Here is a 19,504-nt window from a genome sequence, read left to right on the forward strand (position 1 = left end):
CCTTTGAAGGGGATGGGAATGCTGGGGAGATAAAGCCCAGCTGCATGTCTAATGGGGGAAAAAGTGACAACCACCTTTCTGTGCCGAGAGGGAGAAGACCAAGTTCAGGCCACTCCAAAGATGACCTCTTCACCCTTCAGACTCCACATCAGCTGAAGGACTCAGAACAAAGACTCTATGTGCTAAGAAGAAGCCTGTGCAGAAGGGGTCACGGCTGTCCACCTCCCATGAGTCTGGAAGTACATTCCATGTTCTCTCCTCCAGCCCAAGAGACACCAGCCATGAGGGAAGAAGCTGAGTCTTCATATTGGTTTCCAGGGAACCCAGCGCAAGACTGCACGTCCAGTCAGTACTCCCTAAAGGACTTAGAATGACTTTCTCTGTGGCTGCCTGGCACATCACAGACTTCTTCTGAGCCCCTGATGAGTATATTAAGTTATTACTCAAGGAGAAGGATAGCAGGGGCCTGGAGAATTCACTGATTCATCCCTTTGCCTCAGGAAGGACTCTCTTAAGGCAGCTCTTCATATTGCTCTAATAGTTTTGAATGTGTGATTTATTTATTTTTTTAAAAAGGCTCCTGGTAAAGCATTTCTTTATTTTGTTTGTTTGTTTGTTTTGCGGTACGCTGGCCTCTCACCGTTGTGGCCTCTCCTGTTGCGGAGCACAGGCTCCGGACGCGCAGGCTCATCGGCCATGGCTCACGGGCCCAGCCACTCCGCGGCATGTGGGATCTTCCCGGACCGGGGCACGAACCTGTGTCCCCTGCATCGGCAGGCGGACTCTCAACCATTGCGCCACCAGGGAAGCCCTTCTTTATTTTTTAAATTAATTAATTAATTGATTTTTATTTTTGGCTGCTCTGGGTCTTCGTTGCTAAGCGCGGGCTTTCTCTAGTTGCGGCAAGTGGGGGCTACTCTTCGTTGCAGTGCGCAGGCTTCTCATTGCAGTGGCTTCTCTTCTTGTGGAGCACGGGATCTAGGTGCGCGGGCTTCAGTAGTTGTGGCACACGGGCTTAGTTGCTCCGTGGCATGTGGGATCTTCCCAGACGAGGGATCGAACCTGTGTCCCCTGCATTGGCAGGCAGATTCTTAACCACTGTGCCACCAGGGAAGTCCCAATGTGTTATTTATCTTTAAAGGCTATTTTTAAAAAATTGTTTTTGATGAACTATTTCATGCATACCAAAGACTATATCTAATGTACAACTGTATATTGGCTAAATAAACTGTGGTATATTCACATAACGGAACACTCGATAGCAATTAGAATGAACAAACCACAATGACATGCAACAAGGTTGAATCCCACAAACATGATGAGAGTAAAGAAGCCAGAAACAAAGGGCACGTACTGTATGATTCATTTACATAAAGTGCAAAAACACACAAAAGTAATCTATGAGGTTAGAGATTAAAAGAGTGGTTACCCATGGATGGATCTAGAGGTTATCATATTAAGGGAAGTAAGTCAGAAAGAGAAAGACAGGGACTTCCCTGGTGGTCCAGTGGTTAAAACTCTGCACTCCTGGTGCAGGGGGCCTGGGTTTGATCCCTGGTCAGGAAACTAGATCCCATATGCATGCCACAACTAAGAGTTTGCATGCTTCAACTAAGAGTCTGCATGCCGCAACTAAGAGTCCTCATGCTGCAACTAAAGATCCCGCATGCTGCAATGAAGGCCCAGCGCGGCCAAAATAAACAAACAAACAAAAAAAAGAGGTCTTCCCTGGTGGCGCAGTGGTCAAGAATCTGCCTGCCAGTGCAGGGGACATGGGTTCGAGCCCTGGTCGGGGATGATCCCACATGCCTTGGAGCAACTAAGCCCGTGTGCCACAACTATTGAGCCTGTGCTCTAGAGCCTGTGAGCCACAACTACTGAAGCCCATGCACCTAGATCCCGTGCTACACAACAAGAGAAGCCACCGCAACGAGAAGCCCGAGCACCACAACGAGAGTAGCCCCCGCTCACCGCAACTAGAGAAAGCCCGCACGCAGCAACAAAGACCCAATGCAGCCAAAAATAAAGAAAAAGACAAATACCATATGATATCACTTATAGGACACAAATGAATTTATCTGCGAAACCTACTGACAGACATAGAGAACAGACTTGTGGTTGGGGGTGGGGTGGGGTGGGGTGGGGTGGGGGGGTGGGAGAGGGATGGATTGGGAGTTTGGGATTAGCAGATGCAAACTATTATATATAGGATGGATAAACAACAAGGTCCTACTGTGTAGCACAGGGAACTACATTCAATATCCTGTGATAAACCATAATGGAAAAGAATATGAAAAAGAATGTATCACTTTGCTTAAAGCAGAAATTAACACAACATTGTAAATCAACTATATTTGAATAAAATAAAATTCAAAAATAAATTCAGATCTAAACAGAAAGAAAAAGTAATGGTTACTCTTGGTGGGGTGGTAGCAACTGGTAGTGATCTGGAGAGGGTCTTCTAGATGCAGTAATGATGTAATGATGTTATCAGATTCCTGATCTGGGTGATGACTACATGGACATATTCAATTGGTGCATTTTTCTCTATATGTGTTTACTGCAATGAAAAGCTAAAGAGTTTATATGTTATGTAGGTGTAAGGTACTAAAAAAAATAAAACAAACCTCTATATCTATCGGGAAACAGAATATTACCCTTTCAGCCAAAGATCCTCTATGCTGTGTAACAGTATTATAAGTTTGCTCTTTATCTTTCACATACTTGATCGTTAAATTTTAAGTGTTTTTGAATTTTGTACTATGGTGTCATGTTGTATGTAATCTTCTGTGGCTTTCTTTTCTCCACTCAACATTATGGTTTTGGAAATTGTTCACGCTTAAGTGCAATAATTCATCCTTTTTCTTTTTTTTTTTTTTTTTTTTGCGGTACGCGGGCCTCTCACTGTTGTGGCTTCTCCCGTTGCGGAGCACAGGCTCCCGACGCGCAGGCTCAGCGGCCATGGCTCACGGGCCCAGCCGCTTCATGGCATGTGAGATCTTCCCGGACCGGGGCACGAACCCGTCTCCCCTGCATCAGCAGGCGGACTCTCAACCACTGCGCCACCAGGGAAGCCCCATCCTTTTTTTTTTTTAAAACCAGTATTTCACACATCTTAACAATACTGAGTCTTCCTATCCATGACCATGGCGTAGCTCTCCATTTACTCAAGCCTTTGTTAACCTCTTTCAGTAATTTTTGTAATTTCCTTCGTAAAATCTTGCATTTCTTTCATTAGACGTGTTCCTAGATACCTTTTTTGTTGCTCTTGTCAAACGCTCCTTAACTTAACCCCTCTTTCACACTGTCGCTCGAGAGTCTGCCAATATTAAGGGGTAGAAAGAAGTGACTTAACTATGTCTGATAATATTCTAACTCTCCGCGGTCCAAACGCCTCTAACTAATTTCTGACTATTGCAGTTCCCGTAGCTCCAACTACAAGAATCCACGCTGAAAGGGCGCTGAAAATATCTCAACTCCGCGCAAGGCGGAGCCGGTACGTGATGACGTCAAGGGCACGCAACACCTTAGGGGCCGGGGGAGGGCGGGGCCAGCAGGGGGACCTGCTGCTGAAAGAGCAGCGCCCCGGGCCGGGGCCATGGCGAAGCTGCTGAGCTGCGTCCTAGGCCCCCGGCTCTACAAGATCTACCGGGAAAGGGACTCTGAAAGGGCCCCGTCCAGCGTCCCTGGGACTCCAACTTCAGTCACTAACCCCCCTTCCAGCTCCTGGGTGAGTCGCGCTCTCCCCTGGTTAAAAACATAGTATGGCCCAAACCCCTTTGCGGCCTTTGCTCCCCAGAAGCGCCCATTATTGGAAATCGGGGGAGCCTGCTTGTAAAGCTAGTTGTCCGCAAAGTCTGCTCTCTTTGTGCTTCCTGGGTTAAAGTCACGCCTGTGGACTGGCCGCCTGCTGTATCGCTGTTGTCCAGTGCTTTCTCATTCCGACTGCCACTCCTTGCTTTTTTCCTCTCGCGACCCCTCAATCCTGCCCGTCGTGCTTCATGCCGGTCCCAATTGACTCTTAAGTCCTGGAAGAGACCCTGCGCGGATTCAGGAGCTGGATGATTTTGCCATCAAACTCTCGATTTTCTTTTACTCAGTGCCTCACCCGGTTCCGTTTATCTTCCCTGGCCTTGAATTTCAAAATGACTTCTTCAACATATCATACGTCCGCTCTCCCCGACCCCACCCGCAGCCTACCTTGGAGACCCCAGGATCATTGCGTTTATGAAAACCTGGGTGGTGGTAGGCTGTGTCCCTGAATGTTCTCTTTTTATCGGTGGTCTCAGATTATGTTTATTGCCCTCTACAAACTGCCCACCGCCAGCCACATTCCTTCCTTAATCAGCCTACTCTCATTTCCAATGCTCTTCTTTCCCTCTTAAAGTTGTCATGATGTCTTTCCTTCTCTACCTCTGTCCCCATAGGCACACAACCCATTTGAAACTGGGTTGTGAAAAAGAGCAAAAGTCTCCAATGCTGCTTTCACTTTTGCTTCCAAGTCCAGTGCCCTGTGTTTGTTCTCAGGGTCTGGAGTAGGAAATCAGCTTCTGAGTCAGGATGGGGAAAAGGGGCTTCCTACAGAGCCAGAGATGTCCTAGGAGAGATGACTCTGGGGGCTAGAACCAGAGGACACACATCAGGGCTTCTAAAAGGGAAGGTGGAGGACTTGTCAATGAGCAGCATCCTTAATTCGGCCATCTGTTTTGGCAGGATACGTACTATCAGCCCCGTGCCCTCGAGAAACATGCCGACAGCATCCTGGCACTGGTATGTCTGCCCTGGAATCTGGGACTGTTGCATCTTTTCAGACCCAGCTGCCCTCCTGAACTTTCTTCTCCCCAGACTAGGACAGGGCAGTGCCCCTGGGGGTGGGGGATGCTCTGGGCTCTGCAGCAGACATCTCCAACACACACACACACACACACACACACACACACACACACACACACACACAGAGATAGCTCTCAAGCGCACATACTTGGTACTCTCCTTTGGCATGTGCACTGCTTTCTCTGGGGGCAGCCTGAGCCATGAGGAAGCTGCGTTTACTCTTGGGACCATCCGCAGGTGCGGAGTCCTGCAGTCCCCAGTGACCTGTCCTCCCTGGCATCTAGCCTCTTTGGCTGCAGCGACAGCTGTTCTCTCTGGCAAGGTTCCGATGGTGACATTTGTGCATCCTTTGGGGACCAGGCCGGGGGCTGTCCTGAGCAGGGCTGATTGAAAAGGCTTGATTAACTTGAGTAGAAAGAGAGACTGGCCTTTAAATGTGATGAAATTATGTCTGGAGATGATTAGGGGAAGAAACTAGAAGCTGTACCTAGTTTTCCAAGCCTCTGTTATGCTCTGACACACTGCCTTCAACAAATAATTGAGCACCTACTGTGTGCATGGTGTCATGCACAGAATAGGTACTTGATATGATATCCCTCAGGTTATCCACTTTGCTCAGAGCCAAGGCCTGGAAATGGCAGACCGGTGTGTGTGTGTGTGTGTGTGTGTGTGTATTGATTGCTTGTCCCTGTCTCTCTGCTACAGGCTTCAGTCTTCTGGTCCATCTCTTACTACTCCTCTCCCTTCGCCTTCTTCTACTTATACAGGAAAGGTCAGTGTGGTTTCAAAGGTGGTGGGACAGGAAACGGGCAGGTCATTGGCAGCTGAGCCAGTCCCCTAATGAGGAAAGGGGACCTGTGATGAGGATGGCTTGGCTTCCCTCTTCCATCAGGTATCTTCTTCCTCTGAGGGTGTGGCTGTCCCCAAAAGAGGGTGTGGGGGGGAGGTTGGGGCTGAACTGCGAAGAGGAGCTGAGGGGCAGTGGGGAAAGCTTCTCATATAATCCCTCTCCCCCACCAGGTTACTTGAGTTTGTCCAAAGTGGTGCCATTTTCTCACTATGCTGGGACACTGCTTCTACTGCTGGCAGGAGTGGCCTGCCTCCGAGGTAGGTGGAGAGGGAGACCGGTTTGGATCTATCCATCACTGAGTAAATATTCATTAAGTACCTTTGCAAATATAGTTCGGTGCTGGGCCCTGAAGGGAAGTAATTAATGGCCGAGAATGATCTTTTCCTTAAAGGGGTTGAGTTGTAAATATGAACAGATAATTAGCAGAAAGGTTTGCTATTATCTAGAAAAGATGCGTATACCCTACAACAGTTCCACATATATCCATGTGTATGTTTGTGTTAATCCTTAAGTGGACTCCATGGCCCCTAATAGCAGGATGGATAAATACATTAGAGGTTATAGTCCTACAACAGAACACCAGAGAGCAAGGCAGATGAACAAGCCAGAGTTACACCCAGCTACACAGATGAATCTCACAGATATAATGTTTTTGGGTTTTCTTTGGCTGTGTTGGATCTTCGTTGCTGCGCGCGGGCTTTCTCTAGTTGCAGAGAGCCGGGGCTACTCTTCATTGCGGCGCGCGGGCTTCTCATTGCGCTGGCTTCTCTTGTTGCGGAGCATGGGCTCTAGGCGTGCGGGCTTCAGTAGTTGCAGCGGCATGCAGGCTCAGTAGTTGTGGTGCACAGGCTTAGTTGCTCCGCGGCATGTGGGATCTTCCCGGACCAGGGCTTGAACCTGTGTCCCCTGCATTGGCAGGTGGATTCTTAACTACTGCGCCACCAGGGAAGTCCCCCACAGATATAATGTTGAATGAAAGAAGCTGAACACCAAATAATTTATGCAGTATGTTTCCATTTACATAAAGTTCAAAAGGGATGCATATATAAGTGGCAAAACACTAAAGAAAAACACAAGTCTTGGTTATCTTGAAAGTCAGGAGAGTGATAACCTGGGAGGGGGAGGGAACAGGCTGGGGAGGACTCCTGGTGGGAGGTGGCTTTGTGCTCTTTCTTTTTTTTGTGTGCTCTTTCTTGACCTGGGTGATCGGCACATGAATGTTTGTATTCTTTAAACTGAATGTATGTTTTATGTACATATGTTATTATCTCACAATTTAAAAAATGAAGAGACAAACCAAATCAGTGCCCTCTGGCGGGTGCACTTGATGAAAACCAGGTGAGGGGGATGCCTAAGAAGGGAGTGGTGGGGTCAGGAGCTGGACGGCTGCCGTTGGGTCCATTCCGGGGTGAGGACCTTCTGCCCATGGCGCTGGGCTCCCTGCTCCGAGAGGCCCTCCCTGACCACCCTATCTGAAAGTCACTCCCACTCCTCAGTTTTGTCTTAATTTTACATTTTATTTATTTTTAATTTGGGGGAGAAATTAAATACAGAAAAGTCCGTAAAACAAAATATCAGAAAGAACTAAAATGCTTATGTTTTGTGCTACTGCTTCAAATACCTTTTGTCAATAAAATACTAAAGCATTACAGGGTTGGCGTTGCCATTGGAATCTTCCTCAGCCCCATGTTTCTCTTTCCCCAGAAATAACCATTGTCATCTGGTGTGTTTTTTTTTCCCTAGTCCATATTTTTATATTTTTACAAAATATAGACCTCATTCCATCACATCAGAGCTGCTATGAGTTGTAAATGCATACCGATTTCAGTTTTCAAATGTGAAAAAAAAATATGAATCTTAGAATCTGTGCAATATGATAAGTATAGACAAAACAGAGCATTTTGGGGGGGTGCATTTTACATTTTTAGCACAAATGACATCACTCTATCCAAATCACTGTGCAGCTTGTTTCATTCTCAGTATTGTTTGGGGGCGCTACCCTTGATGATACATAGCGTTCTAGTTCATTCTGGTTTTATTTTCTTTATAGCCCTTATCCCTCTGAAATTTTCTTGTTTACTTATTTATTGTCTTTCTCCAGCCCCACCCCATCCCCAACCAAAATGCCAGCTCTTTGAGGGCTGGGACCTGTGTGTCTCGATTCCTGCTGTCACTCCCATGTCGGAACAGTGCCTGGCGCATGACACCTGTCGGGTCAGTGGGAGCAGAGAAGTCAGGGCTTGAGATTCCTCAGCAGTGAAGGGAGAGCAGATGCGATCGCTGAGGGGCCAAGCAAAGAGAGAAAAGAGCTCAGTGTTGAGAATGACTTTCGATTCAGAGAGAGAAGGAGAAGGGAGGCAGGGGAGGAGCAGCCCAGGAATTGGAAGGAGGCAAAGATGGACCCAGGAAACAGGAGAAAGGGATCTTGACGGACGGGAAGAGTGCTGAGTGGCACAGTTAAAAGAGAATGGGGTGACTTCCCTGGTGGCGCAGTGGTTAAGAATCCGCCTGCCAAGGCAGGGGACACGGGTTTGAGCCCTGGTCTGGGAAGATCCCACATGCCGCAGAGCAACTAAGCCCGTGCGCCACAGCTACTGAGCCCGCGTGCCACAACTGCTGAAGCCTGCCCGCCTAGAGCCCGTGCTCCGCAGCAAGAGAAGCCACCACAATGAGAAGCCCGCGCACCGCAACGAAGAGTAGCCCCCGCTCGCCGCAGCTAGAGAAAGCCCACGCGCAGCAAGGAAGACCCAACTCAGCAAAAAATAAACAAATAAATTTACTAAAAAAAAAGAGAGAGAGAGAGAGAGAGAAAGAGGACAGGAAGGGGACTCGGATGCAGTGAGTGAGGAAGTAATTATGGGGCAAGAGCAAGAGCTGTGAAGCCAGATGCAGGGAGTTAGAATATGCAGAAAAGAGATGGAAAGGTAGCATTGGAGAAGGGAGGAGGGAAAAGGAGAGAAACCCAGTGTTAGCAAGAGTGAAGGCTGAGGGCACGTGACAGTGTTTTAAGACTGGGAAGAATGAACATTCTGGAGGGTGGAAGATCTATAGTCTAGGAAGAAACAAACTGGAGAAGTTAGGGAGGGGAAGAATGCCCTTGCCGGCCACTGGATATGGAGGAGGGGCGTCGGCTCAGGTCTCCTATTTCCCCAGATCCGGGGCCCTCTGTTCCTTTTCCTCTCACTTCTTGCCCATCTCAGATTCTCTTCCTGAAACTTACTCGTCTTGCTTCCCAATTTTCCTAACACAGTTTCCTATCCTCTCTCCACCAGGCATCGGCCGCTGGACCAACCCCCAGTACCGGCAGTTCATCACCATCTTGGAGGCAACACACAGGAACCGGTCTGCAGAAAACAAGGTGAGACCCTCAACTGCCTCCGCAGAGCACCGGCCCAGCTTCTGCCTGAGCAGGGAGATGTATTTTGCCACCCGCCAACTGGGCGTTTGCTTGCCCATTGCTGGATCCCTTCTCCCCTCCACAAGGGAACTGTCCGCCTGAGGAATTTTTCCTCCCTACCACTTCTGGTGGAATATTCCACTAGAATAATCCTCCACCCTCCATCTGCAAGAATTGCCTAGATGTGGAAACATTCACAGTGTTTCTTAGAAGGAGGTTTCCTCTCTATCACAACAGCTCATTCTGTAAATGTTTGTTTATTTTTGCCGTGTGCATTGAACACTGTGCTAGTTTTGTTCAGGGATGAGACAAGACAGGCAGGTATGTCCACCCTTGTGCCCAAGAGCACAGTGTGGTGCCAGGAGGGAGAAAAGCGAGGGCAGAGTGTCCTTGGCGTTGTGCCAGCCCAGCCAGTGCTGGAGTGTGATTATCTTTGAGAAGGGGCTTTGGGGCCCTATAAAGCTCTTTCCTGTTACACAGGGGTTTCTGGGGTCAAACAGCTCTGACCACCATCATCGTATTGCTGTTTGCTCCACACCACCACTTATGGAACCGTGTAAAGATGTTCCACCATGCCGCTGTCTGACGCATTTTGCATACACCCTTTCTAATCCTCACAGCAATGGCACGAGGTGGCATTATTACCCTTATTTATATGTCTGAGGAAACAGAGGCAAAACGAGGTTACAAGACCCAAGCAGAGTCACAGAGCAAGGAAGTGACTAAGCCTGTGTTTGGGTCCAGGTCCGAACAGAGCTTGCCTAAAATTTGCTTCCCTTCATTTTGTTTTGTTTTTCCATTTACATTTTTGTAGAATTTTTCTATTGCTCTTTCTTAGTCCAGTTATTTTTGTAAATGTCAAAAAAACATTGTCTGTGACAGAAAATAAACTATTCTCAAAGTGCTGGCAGCTCTGGGGGCGGGGGAAGAAATACAGCAGAGTGGAAGACACAGCTCTCACTGCCCTCAAAAAGCACGTGGACTGGGCTTCCGTGGTGGCGCGGTGGTTGAGAGTCCGCCTGCCGATGCAGGGGATGCGGGTCCGTGCCCCGGTCCGGGAAGATCCCACATGCCGCGGAGCGGCTGGGCCCGTGAGCCATGGCCGCTGAGCCTGCGCGTCCGGAGCCTGTGCTCCGCAACGGGAGAGGCCACAACAGTGAGGGGCTCGTGTACCGCAAAAAAAAAAAAAAAAAGCATGTGGACTGACTCAGTGGGGTAACCGAAGGCACAGATGGTCTGGGTGGCATCAGCAGCCCGTGGCTGCAGGAGTCGAGGGAAGGGAGGTGCCCGTGAGGATGGAACAGTCAGAGAGGCCTTGATTCAAGTGGTGGGCCAGGTGCAAAGGGGCTACCGTGGGTGTGACTTCCCTCCTTCCCTCTCACCAGACATTTTGATCCTTCAAGATAGAATCGTGTAAAGAACCTAGGTGGGGAAGGGAGCGTGACCAGCCAACAGGCTCCCCACCTCCTCCCTCAGAAGCTCCAGCACCTCCAGCGCCCCCTTCTGGGGGTGAGTCAGTCTTAGATTTTAGAAAAGCGAAGAGTGTTAGGTTCCTCTTCTGGATGCGGGCAAACAGGCCAGAGTTGATACCTGATAGGGCATCCTCTCTAGCCTGACTTTTCTGGCCCCCGGCAGAACTTTCCATCTGCAGACCGGAGGGTGTTGACCTCTGCTTGTCTCCCCATGATGGGTGGGGGCCGGTCCCCTGGATGGTGGGAGTGTTGAGGGTGGGTAGGCGGGCATCCCCACGACTCCCCTTTCCATCCCCTCCCCCATCTCTCTCCGCCCACCACAGAGGCAGCTCGCCAAGTACAACTTCGACTTTGGGAGCTGGCCAGTCGACTTCCACTGGGAAGAGCCCAGCAGCCGGTGAGGCCCCGGTTCTTTCGCTCCATGCCTGCTCTGTCCCCCACCTCCACCCCTTCTTGGGGTCTAGGGCCTGCCATCCAGCCCCATCTCCTCATTCCTGCACCCCACCATCCTACGGGCCTCAGACGTGCAGCTTGCTGCTCCTGACCCCATCCTACCCTGCATCTTTCCATTCCTCAGGAAGGAGTCCCGGGGGGGGCCTTCCCGCTGGGGTGTGGCCCTGCTCCGCCCAGAGCCCCTGCACCGGGGGACTGCAGACACCTTCCTCAACCGAGTCAAGAAGCTGCCTTGTCAGATCACCAGGTGCGAAGCAGCAGGGAAGAGAGGCCAGCTGGGGTGGAGGGAACGTAGGGTGCAGAGGCTCCAGGACAGGGCGCTCCACTGTTAGGTGACTGTCATTTATTGGGCTTAGTGCCATGTACATTGTATTATTTGTAGCAAAGTATTTAGTTTTTATCCACATCTGTGTGTGAAAAAAAGAGGGTCAGAGAGAGCCATAGTCTCACAGGTGGTGCATGAAGAGCTGGGATATTAACACAGTTCTGTCTGACACAACATCTCTTTCCGTGAGGCTGAGAGGGAAGGGTGAGGTTATGGGTGGGGCGGGGACACACAGCCTTAGCTGCAGCACGGTCTGGTGGCGGCTGCGGCCCTATCCTGGTCCCGCTGCTCCTTGGTTTTTCCACTTTGAGGCAGCTCCAACTTCTGCATCCATGAACAACCTGCCTCATAAAGTTGGTGAGATTTAACATATTCGGAAGGGCTTCCACCTTGCCTGGGTGCCTGAGAGCATGAGGTAGAACCTAAGGAAATCGTGGTTGTGGGTGCTGGTGATGTCTGAAGCGACAACAGTGACCACAGCGGCGCGGCCAGCATGGGAGTTTTCTGTTGCTGGGGGCTAGGAGGCAGGTTGGAGGATACCAAGGAAGTGGATGGACTTAGTGGTCAGTTGTTGACTGTGTGCTGATTGATCAGAGGGGCGAGCCAAGTTTGAGGTTTTGAGGGGGGATGCTGGACGGGGTTGTACAATGTTGTTCTGGGGACAAACCCTACTTCGGGATTAACTGGAAGTGGTTAACCATCTTTTTCAGGAACAGCACCTATCAAATCTCTTTTTTCGATTTATTTATTGATTTTTGGCTGCGTTGGGTCTTCGTTGCTGCACGCGGGCTTTCTCTAGTTGCGGAGAACGGGGGCTACTCTTTGTTGTGGCGCGCAGGCTGCTCATTGAGGTGGCTTCTCTTGTTGCGGAGCACGGGCTCTAGGCACATGGGCTTCAGTAGTTGTGGCTCGCGTGCTCTAGAGTGCAGGCTCAGTAGTTATGGCGCACGGGCTTAGTTGCTCCACAGCATGTGGGATCTTCCCAGACCAGGGCTCGAACCCGTGTCCCCTGCATTGGCAGGTGGATTCTTAACCACTGCGCCACCAGGGAAGCCCCCTACTGCATCTTTTGTGTCTAGATTAGTATATTTGTGCAAGAAATATTTATTAAGCCCCAGAGTACTCTCTGCGAGGCTCTTGGCACCTACTACTACATGGCAGATACCGGGCATATCGCAATGAACCTAAATAAATACATTAACAGAATCATAATTGTTAATTAGTTTGCTTTTACTTATATCAGTATACAAAAAGTATTATCTCATAAAACTTTCAATGTTAATATGTGCATATATGTGTACTAGGCCACAATATAAAGTATTTTAAAAAAGCTGCAGTAGGGCTTCCCTGGTGGCACAGTGGTTGAGAGTCCGCCTGCCAATGCAGGGGACATGGGTTCGTGCCCTGGTCAGGGAAGATCCCACATGCCACGGAGCGGCTGGGCCCGTGAGCTGTGGCCGCTGAGTCTGCGTGTCCGGAGCCTGTGCTCCGCAACGGGAGAGGCCACAACAGTGAGAGGCCCGCATACAGCACAAAAAAAAAAAAAAAAAAAGGTTGCAGTAAAAAAAAGTTTGAAAAGGGAGGGACTTCCCTGGCGGTCCTGTGGTTAGGACTCCACACTTTCACTGCCAAGGGCATGGGTTCAATCCCTGGTCGGGGAACTAAGATCCCGCAAGCCACGTGGCACAGCCAAAAATCAAACAAACAAAAGTTTGAAAAATTGGTGCATATATTGTTTCGTTAGGTCCTGAAAGAGGCAAACGAAGCTGTGAAGGTCAAAGGTGAAGCCGGCCCCAGAGTCTCTGAGTGCTTGGGTTGGGATGGTCCCTGGGCTCCACTGTGTTGGGGGTTCATTAACCCCGTGTTCCCCACAGCTATCTGGTGGCACACACCCTGGGGCGCCGGATGCTGTATCCGGGCTCTGTGTACCTGCTCCAGAAGGCCCTCATGCCTGTGCTGCTGCAGGGGCAGGCCCGGCTGGTGGAAGAGGTAAGGCTCCCCTGCCCGTGATCCGCCCCCCCCCCAACAGCCCTTCTTCCCCCACCCAGGAATGTGGCCTCCTGCCCCTCCAACTTGGCCATTGCATCTCCCCCACTCAGTGTAACGGGCGCCGGGCAAAGCTGCAGGCCTGCGACGGCAATGAGATTGACACCATGTTTGTGGACCGGCGGGGGAGAGCTGAGCCCCAGGGACAGAAGCTGGTGAGAGGGCACAGGGAGCCAAAGGTAGAGTGTGGGGAGGGCAGTGGAGGTTCTAGAGATCTCAGTTCTACAGCAGCCCTAAGGAAGCACAGTGGGGATAATCCCATCTCCCAGCTCCACCCTAAAGACCTCTTGATGTAGGAAATCCCTGTGATAGGGAAATAGATGAAGGAGTTGACACGCAAGGACCAAAAAGTCATCATCGTAATAGTCACCACTTGGCACTTACCACAGGCAGGGCATATGTTTGAGCCTCACAACAGCCCTGTAAGATAGGTACCATTTATATTAGCCCATTTTACAGATGATGAAACAGAGGCACAGAATAGCTTTTCCAGATCACACAGTTAGTGAGTGGGAGAGCTGGGATTTGAGCCTAGACAGCCTGGCTCTAAAATCTCCTGCACCCATGAAGCAGCCCTGGAAAGAGCACTAAGCCAGCAGCGCTGGGTGCTGGGTTCTAGTCCTATCGCTGCCCAGATGCTCTGAGGGTCTACCCAAGCCCCACCATCCCTGAGCTTTGGCTTGGGGCACCAATAGCGTTTATCTGACCATAATTCTGGAGCCCGAGAGGGAGAGGGAAAGTGATTGGCATACCACATGAAAGAAACAGTCACAGACAAAATGGACCCCAAAACTAGAAAGGAAAAAAAAAATCCATAATCCCATTCCTGAGAGATGGCCACCTGGTAGTCTTCCAAGGAAGAATGGACACTGTGCTGGGGGGTTGAGCATTTCAAGTTGGATCATTCCTCTTCCTCTGAGGGCCCAGTTTGCTAAGCATTTGCATCCACTTTGCCTCTCACTTTACGGACTTGTGAAATAAGAAGTTTCTGTTCTCCTGGGAGAGAACAGGAAACGTGCCCTTTCCTCTTTCCTACAAAGCTCCCACAGGCTGCCCTCCCTGCCGCTAGTGGGATTTTTGGTCCCAACTTGGCTCCTTCCTGCTTCCCCTATAGGTGATCTGCTGTGAGGGGAACGCGGGCTTCTATGAAGTGGGCTGCGTCTCCACACCTCTGGAAGGTAGGCCCGTGGCTCAGCCCTCTTATCTCTGCCCCTTGGAATGGAATGTCCCCACCTTCCCACATGGATATGACCTCCCAGGGCCTAACCACTTTCTCTGGGTGAGGTTTGGGGAAAAGTCTACTCCCCACTTGCTTTGCTAACCTTGTATCCTTCCCCTAGGGCTGTGTCCCTAACCTTATTATGCTCTTTGTTCTGTTCCCCGGACCCAACAATCCCATCTCTCTCCCTTCTGCTGCCTCAGAACCTTTTTGTTATCTTCCCATTCTGGGAAGGCTTGGAGTTTTTTGCCTCTGAGTTGGGTGTTTAGAACTCCAGTGTCCTTCTGCTCCTTCCCCCAGAGCTGGGGGCAGACAGTGGTGGGGGGTTTGGGCCATGAGGTCCCAGCCCTTCTTCCCCCTGTGTTACAGCTGGATATTCAGTCCTGGGCTGGAATCATCCTGGCTTTGCTGGAAGCACGGTGAGACCTTCTCGGAAATCCCTTCTTTTTCTGAGTTATGGTCTGTCTCCCTCTGGTCAGCCACTGGCATTAGGGAAAGGGGTTATATGTTTCTGTAGGGCCTCCCACTCACCTGTGACCTTGGCACCAAGGGCAGGGAGCTGCAAGCCTCTTCCTCTCACACTGGGGGCTTGGCAGGAGGGGAGGCAGTGGATCTTGTTGTAAACGACTGGTTTCTAGAGAGGACAGCCCCTCCCACTGCCCTATTCTTTTTTTTTTTTTTAATGCCACTGACAGGCGTTTATTCTTCCATTAGAGCAGCGCTCTGAATTGTCTGTTCAGGGCTGCAGCTCCATCTTCGCTGTCTGTTGCAGCGTAGCTGCAGGAAGGGTCCCTGCTGGGAGGTCGGGGGGCGATGGGCAAGTGGCCTTTTGTGCTGACCCATTCCTGCCTTTGCCCTTCTTCCTGCAGGGCGTGCCGTTCCCACAGAACGAGGCCAACGCCATGGACGTGGTGGTCCAGTTTGCCATCCACCGCCTGGGCTTCCAGCCCCAGGACATCATCATCTATGCCTGGTCCATCGGCGGTTTCACTGGTACCAGCCTCCCTCCTACCCCCCCTACTGTAGGCACATTCAAACCATCTCTGTGTCCCCCCAGGAGAGGTGGGGAAATGCACTGGTGGCCCAGGAGTGGGGTGGAGGCTTCAAGGAGGAGAGGTGGGACGGGGGTGGGATCTCTGAGTGCGTCTGGAAGAAACTCTCCTTTTTCGCGTACACTTCACATTTCCTTCCACCCTTGTGCCCGATTATTAAAAGAAGTGGACTGGGGTCCTGGGGTGGTGACATCAGGGAGTAAATGTCTCCTCTGGCATTGTCTTCAGTGCATTTCATTGTTCTCTCTCCGTCCTCTCCAGGCAGAGCCCTGGCTGAGTGAAGTGAGGGGTTAAGGAGAGACCTCGGGCTCACTTAGTAGGCAGGATGGGGTCAGCCTATAGGACCCGTGGGACAAGGGTAGGGGTGGTGGGCCTGCCCTTGGTCCTCACCCTTTTTCCCTGTCCTGGTACCAGCTACGTGGGCAGCCATGTCCTACCCAGACATTAGTGCCGTGATCCTGGATGCCTCCTTTGATGACCTGGTGCCCTTGGCCTTGAAGGTCATGCCAGACAGCTGGAGTGAGTGCAGCTCCCAGGCTTGCCCTTCAGGAAAGAGGTGGGCTGGAACTGGGAGATGTTCTAACTGGAGATGGTTCCCCTTTCTGTGGGTGGGGAGTAGGTCACCCCATTGTTGAGAAGCAGGAGGACTCCCCTGTCTGGGGACCTCAGTTTTCTATCTCCATGAACAGTGGGGACCTTGGTGTTGAGCAGGGGCTTTGTCTCTGCTGTCCTTCCACATTTCTCTCACTTTAGGGGGCCTGGTGACCAGGACTGTGAGGCAGCATCTCAATCTAAACAACGCAGAGCAGCTGTGCAGGTGAGGGCAGGCCAATGCCTAGCGTATATCACCCTTCCCCCACCTCACCCCCTGTAGAGATGCTACTGGGTGTTCAAATGCTGAAATTAGTACCAAAGTACAAGTACAAGCCACTGCCCCACATTTCCTGAGTGGCCCTGCCACCACCACAGCAGGCCCAACCCCTCCCAGCTTCCCTGGGACCCTGGACCTTCTCATGATCTGGCAACCAGTCGGTTCATGCCTGGCCCAGCAGGGACCTCCCAGCAAGGCCTGACTTTGAGCCATGCCCATTCTTAAGTATTCTGACTCTCACCCCTGGGTGAAGGGCTAGCCCAGGGGGCCCTGCTGTAGCAGGGGTAAGAATGCAGCCAGTGCAGGGGTCGGGTGGCCAGTTGTCACCTATCTCCCCCTCTGAGCTCTCCCTCCCCACTGTGCTGTCCTCTGAAGGTACCAGGGCCCTGTGCTGCTGATCCGCAGAACCAAGGATGAGATCATCACTACCACGTGAGTGCCTGGGAACTTCTGCCCTCCTGGATCCCAGAGACAGCCAGGGAGTTGCCCCTCCTCCCTCTGCCCACCAGAAAACCAGGTATCCAGAGCCTTCCTCCCCAACCTCCAGCCCCTCCAGTGTACATTCTTCTCACCCCCAGGGTTCCTGAGGACATCATGTCTAACCGAGGCAATGACCTCCTGCTGAAGCTCCTGCAGCATCGGTGAGAGCCAGGGTGTGTGTACGCACATACGCACATATGTGTGTGTACTGACACCAGCGCGGGGAGACGGGGGAGAAAGTTTGGGGATGACGAGTGAAGAGAACTGGGTCCTGACCTCTTGTCCCGGCACTCCCTCCATAGGTATCCCCGTGTGATGGCAGAGGAGGGTCTTCAAGCGGTGAGGCAGTGGCTGGAGGCCTCCTCACAGCTGGAGGAAGGTGAAAGGGGATCTGATGAGGGCTTTGGTTGGGGGCCTGGCAAAACCAGGTTGCTGATGGGCACTCCTCTCTCTCCATGACCAGCCTCGATTTACAGCCGATGGGAGGTGGAGGAGGACTGGTGCCTGTCCGTCCTCCACTCCTACCAGGCAGAACACGGGCCTGAATTCCCCTGGAGCGTGGGTAAGGAGTCCTGGGGCAGGAGGAGGGGTTGGGAAGAGCCCAGGAAGGGGGTGAATATCCAGATGCGTGGCCCGTGTTTGAGCACCTCCTCTCTGCAGGGGAGGACATGAGTCCAGAAGGAAGGCGGCAGCTGGCTTTGTTTCTGGTGAGCTAAGGGGTGGGAAGCAGGAAGAGGGTGCCTGAATGGCCAGGGGGCACGTGTGGGGCTTGGGGACAGGGGTACCCTGTAAGCATTGGAAGGAGCAGCTTTTGTAGAGTGGGTAGTGGGTTCGGAGGGTGTCTGTGTTCTGCACCCCACCTGTCCCGCCCTCTCCCCTCAGGCTCAGAAGCATCTACACAACTTCGAAGCCACACACTGTACCCCACTCCCGGCCCAGAACTTCCAGATGCCCTGGCACCTCTAGGGACCACACTGGGACTCATTCTGGAAGAACGGATGGGAGGAGACACGAGGAAGGACCCTATTACTTGTTATCCTCTGTGTTTATTTTGCTGTTTATAGTTTGTGGCAAGTGGGGGGACCATCCCCCTTCTCACTGTTCCTCTTGCACGTTTCATCCATCCGGCAGTACCTAACCTTCCCCAACACACTATCCATGCATTAAATGAATGGATTATTCCTAATAATTAATAAAAATATTTTTTCTACTGGCTGGCTAATTTTGTGACTTCCCAGGTGTCCAGGAAGCCAGGGTTGGGAGTGGGGAGAGTCGAAGCTCCAAAGGGCTGGGCTTTGAGAAACCCCAACTCCAGACAGCCAGTTTAACCCTCCTCATCTCTGCTGTCGCCTCAGGCAATAGCACGAGCTACCCTTGTGCAATGGGTCCCCAATCCTCACCCTTCCCTGCCATGCCTAGTACTGTCACCACTGTGCAGCCTCCCTGGTGCCTGCCTAGGCCTTCCTGCATACAACCAGCCCAGTAGACCAAGGTTGCCTCCTGTTGCTCACAACTCATGGGCTTTGTTGTTTACAAAGTACTTTCTAGCTCCTGATTTTCACCTACTCAGCAATTCTACAGATTTCCAGGTCCAGCCTGCATGGTCTCACCATCAGTCCTTCCAGTTTTCCTTGCTTAGCTCTTGCTCTTTCCGTGGGGAGTGTGGAACGGCCTGCTCCCCGTGTCTTATGCAGCAAACCCTGCACACCCTCCTCACCATGTCAAGTCTCTCTCTTCACACCCTCTTTGCAATTCAACAAACACAGGGCCTGCCAGGGACCAAGGAGCAGGTACCAAGGACTTGGGTCTTCCCAGAGCCATACTTTGCCTTTCTGGACAGCTGTTAGAATATTCTTAGTTTGAACTTGAGGAAATTGGTTCCCTATAACTTCCATTCTATTTCCAATCCTTGGACCTCACAGAACAGAATGAGTCCCTTTCCCACCCACCAGTTTGTACCCTGGCCACCTTCTTCCCTTGGAAACCTCTTTTCCAGATGAAATACCCCTAGGTTTACCACCCTGGGTCCACCATTTTGAACAAGATACTTAAGGTGGACCATATTCTGAGGTCCTGGATACAGCCTCTGGTTAATTTCAGTGTCTCCTCCAACCTCAAAGCACAAAGCTCCCCTGCAATCCCTGGGGCAGAGGCTGTCTGCCCTAACCAGCTCAGCAGCTCCTTAAAGGGAGATATACTGAGTCTCCACTGAAAGGAGTGATCTGAGACTTGTCAGTTGACATGATGCCTCCTATTTGGGGTTAGAAGAGGTGGCCACAGCTCCAGAATGTTCCACCTTTAGCAAATACCGGAGAGCTGATACTGGCACCCCTCTCCTCTGTTCTGCCCTAGGGAGCAAACAGGGTGGGAAGTATGGAGCGTGAAGCTGTGGGACCAGCTGCATGATTCTGAACCTTGCCTTCCAGAGCCATCAGGATAGTTAGCCCCCTGGAGACCAAGTCTTTGTTCAGCTAAGGGAACCTCCTTAAATGCAAACACGGGGTGC

At 51.3% G+C, this 19,504-nt stretch overlaps 1 protein-coding gene across 3 annotated transcripts; it reads left to right on the plus strand.

The window, feature by feature from the left end:
• The first annotated feature begins 3,547 nt into the window (after positions 1-3,547).
• Positions 3,548-18,209, plus strand: ABHD16A (abhydrolase domain containing 16A, phospholipase). Of its 3 annotated transcripts, none has more exons than XM_032650023.1 (20): positions 3,548-3,730; positions 4,714-4,770; positions 5,539-5,605; positions 5,854-5,940; positions 8,956-9,041; positions 10,876-10,949; positions 11,130-11,252; positions 13,205-13,319; positions 13,430-13,531; positions 14,491-14,554; positions 14,965-15,014; positions 15,465-15,588; positions 16,062-16,166; positions 16,401-16,464; positions 16,894-16,950; positions 17,097-17,159; positions 17,301-17,377; positions 17,462-17,560; positions 17,659-17,705; positions 17,881-18,209. In XM_032650023.1, the coding sequence occupies exons 1-20, from the start codon at positions 3,599-3,601 to the stop codon at positions 17,962-17,964; spliced, it is 1,677 nt and encodes a 558-aa protein (XP_032505914.1). In that variant the 5' UTR covers positions 3,548-3,598; the 3' UTR covers positions 17,965-18,209. The 3 variants fall into 3 exon arrangements, with proteins under 3 accessions (XP_032505914.1, XP_032505913.1, XP_032505915.1); XM_032650022.1 differs by having other exon boundaries at positions 3,549-3,730; positions 13,430-13,555; XM_032650024.1 differs by having other exon boundaries at positions 3,569-3,730; positions 5,601-5,605; positions 13,430-13,555.
• The last annotated feature ends 1,295 nt before the right edge of the window (positions 18,210-19,504 follow it).

Source organism: Phocoena sinus, chromosome 11 (genome assembly GCF_008692025.1).
Source record: "Phocoena sinus isolate mPhoSin1 chromosome 11, mPhoSin1.pri, whole genome shotgun sequence".
Lineage (NCBI taxonomy): Eukaryota > Metazoa > Chordata > Mammalia > Artiodactyla > Phocoenidae > Phocoena > Phocoena sinus.

Bases quoted from the DNA above. Each gene is read 5' to 3' on its own strand.
- ABHD16A (XM_032650022.1), top strand. From the start codon at position 3,599: ATGGCGAAGCTGCTGAGCTGCGTCCTAGGCCCCCGGCTCTACAAGATC. The intron at 5,606-5,853 runs GTCAGTGTGGTT...CTCCCCCACCAG, and splicing joins CTTCTACTTATACAGGAAAG to GTTACTTGAGTTTGTCCAAA. The intron at 16,167-16,400 runs GTGAGTGCAGCT...CTCTCACTTTAG, and splicing joins GGTCATGCCAGACAGCTGGA to GGGGCCTGGTGACCAGGACT.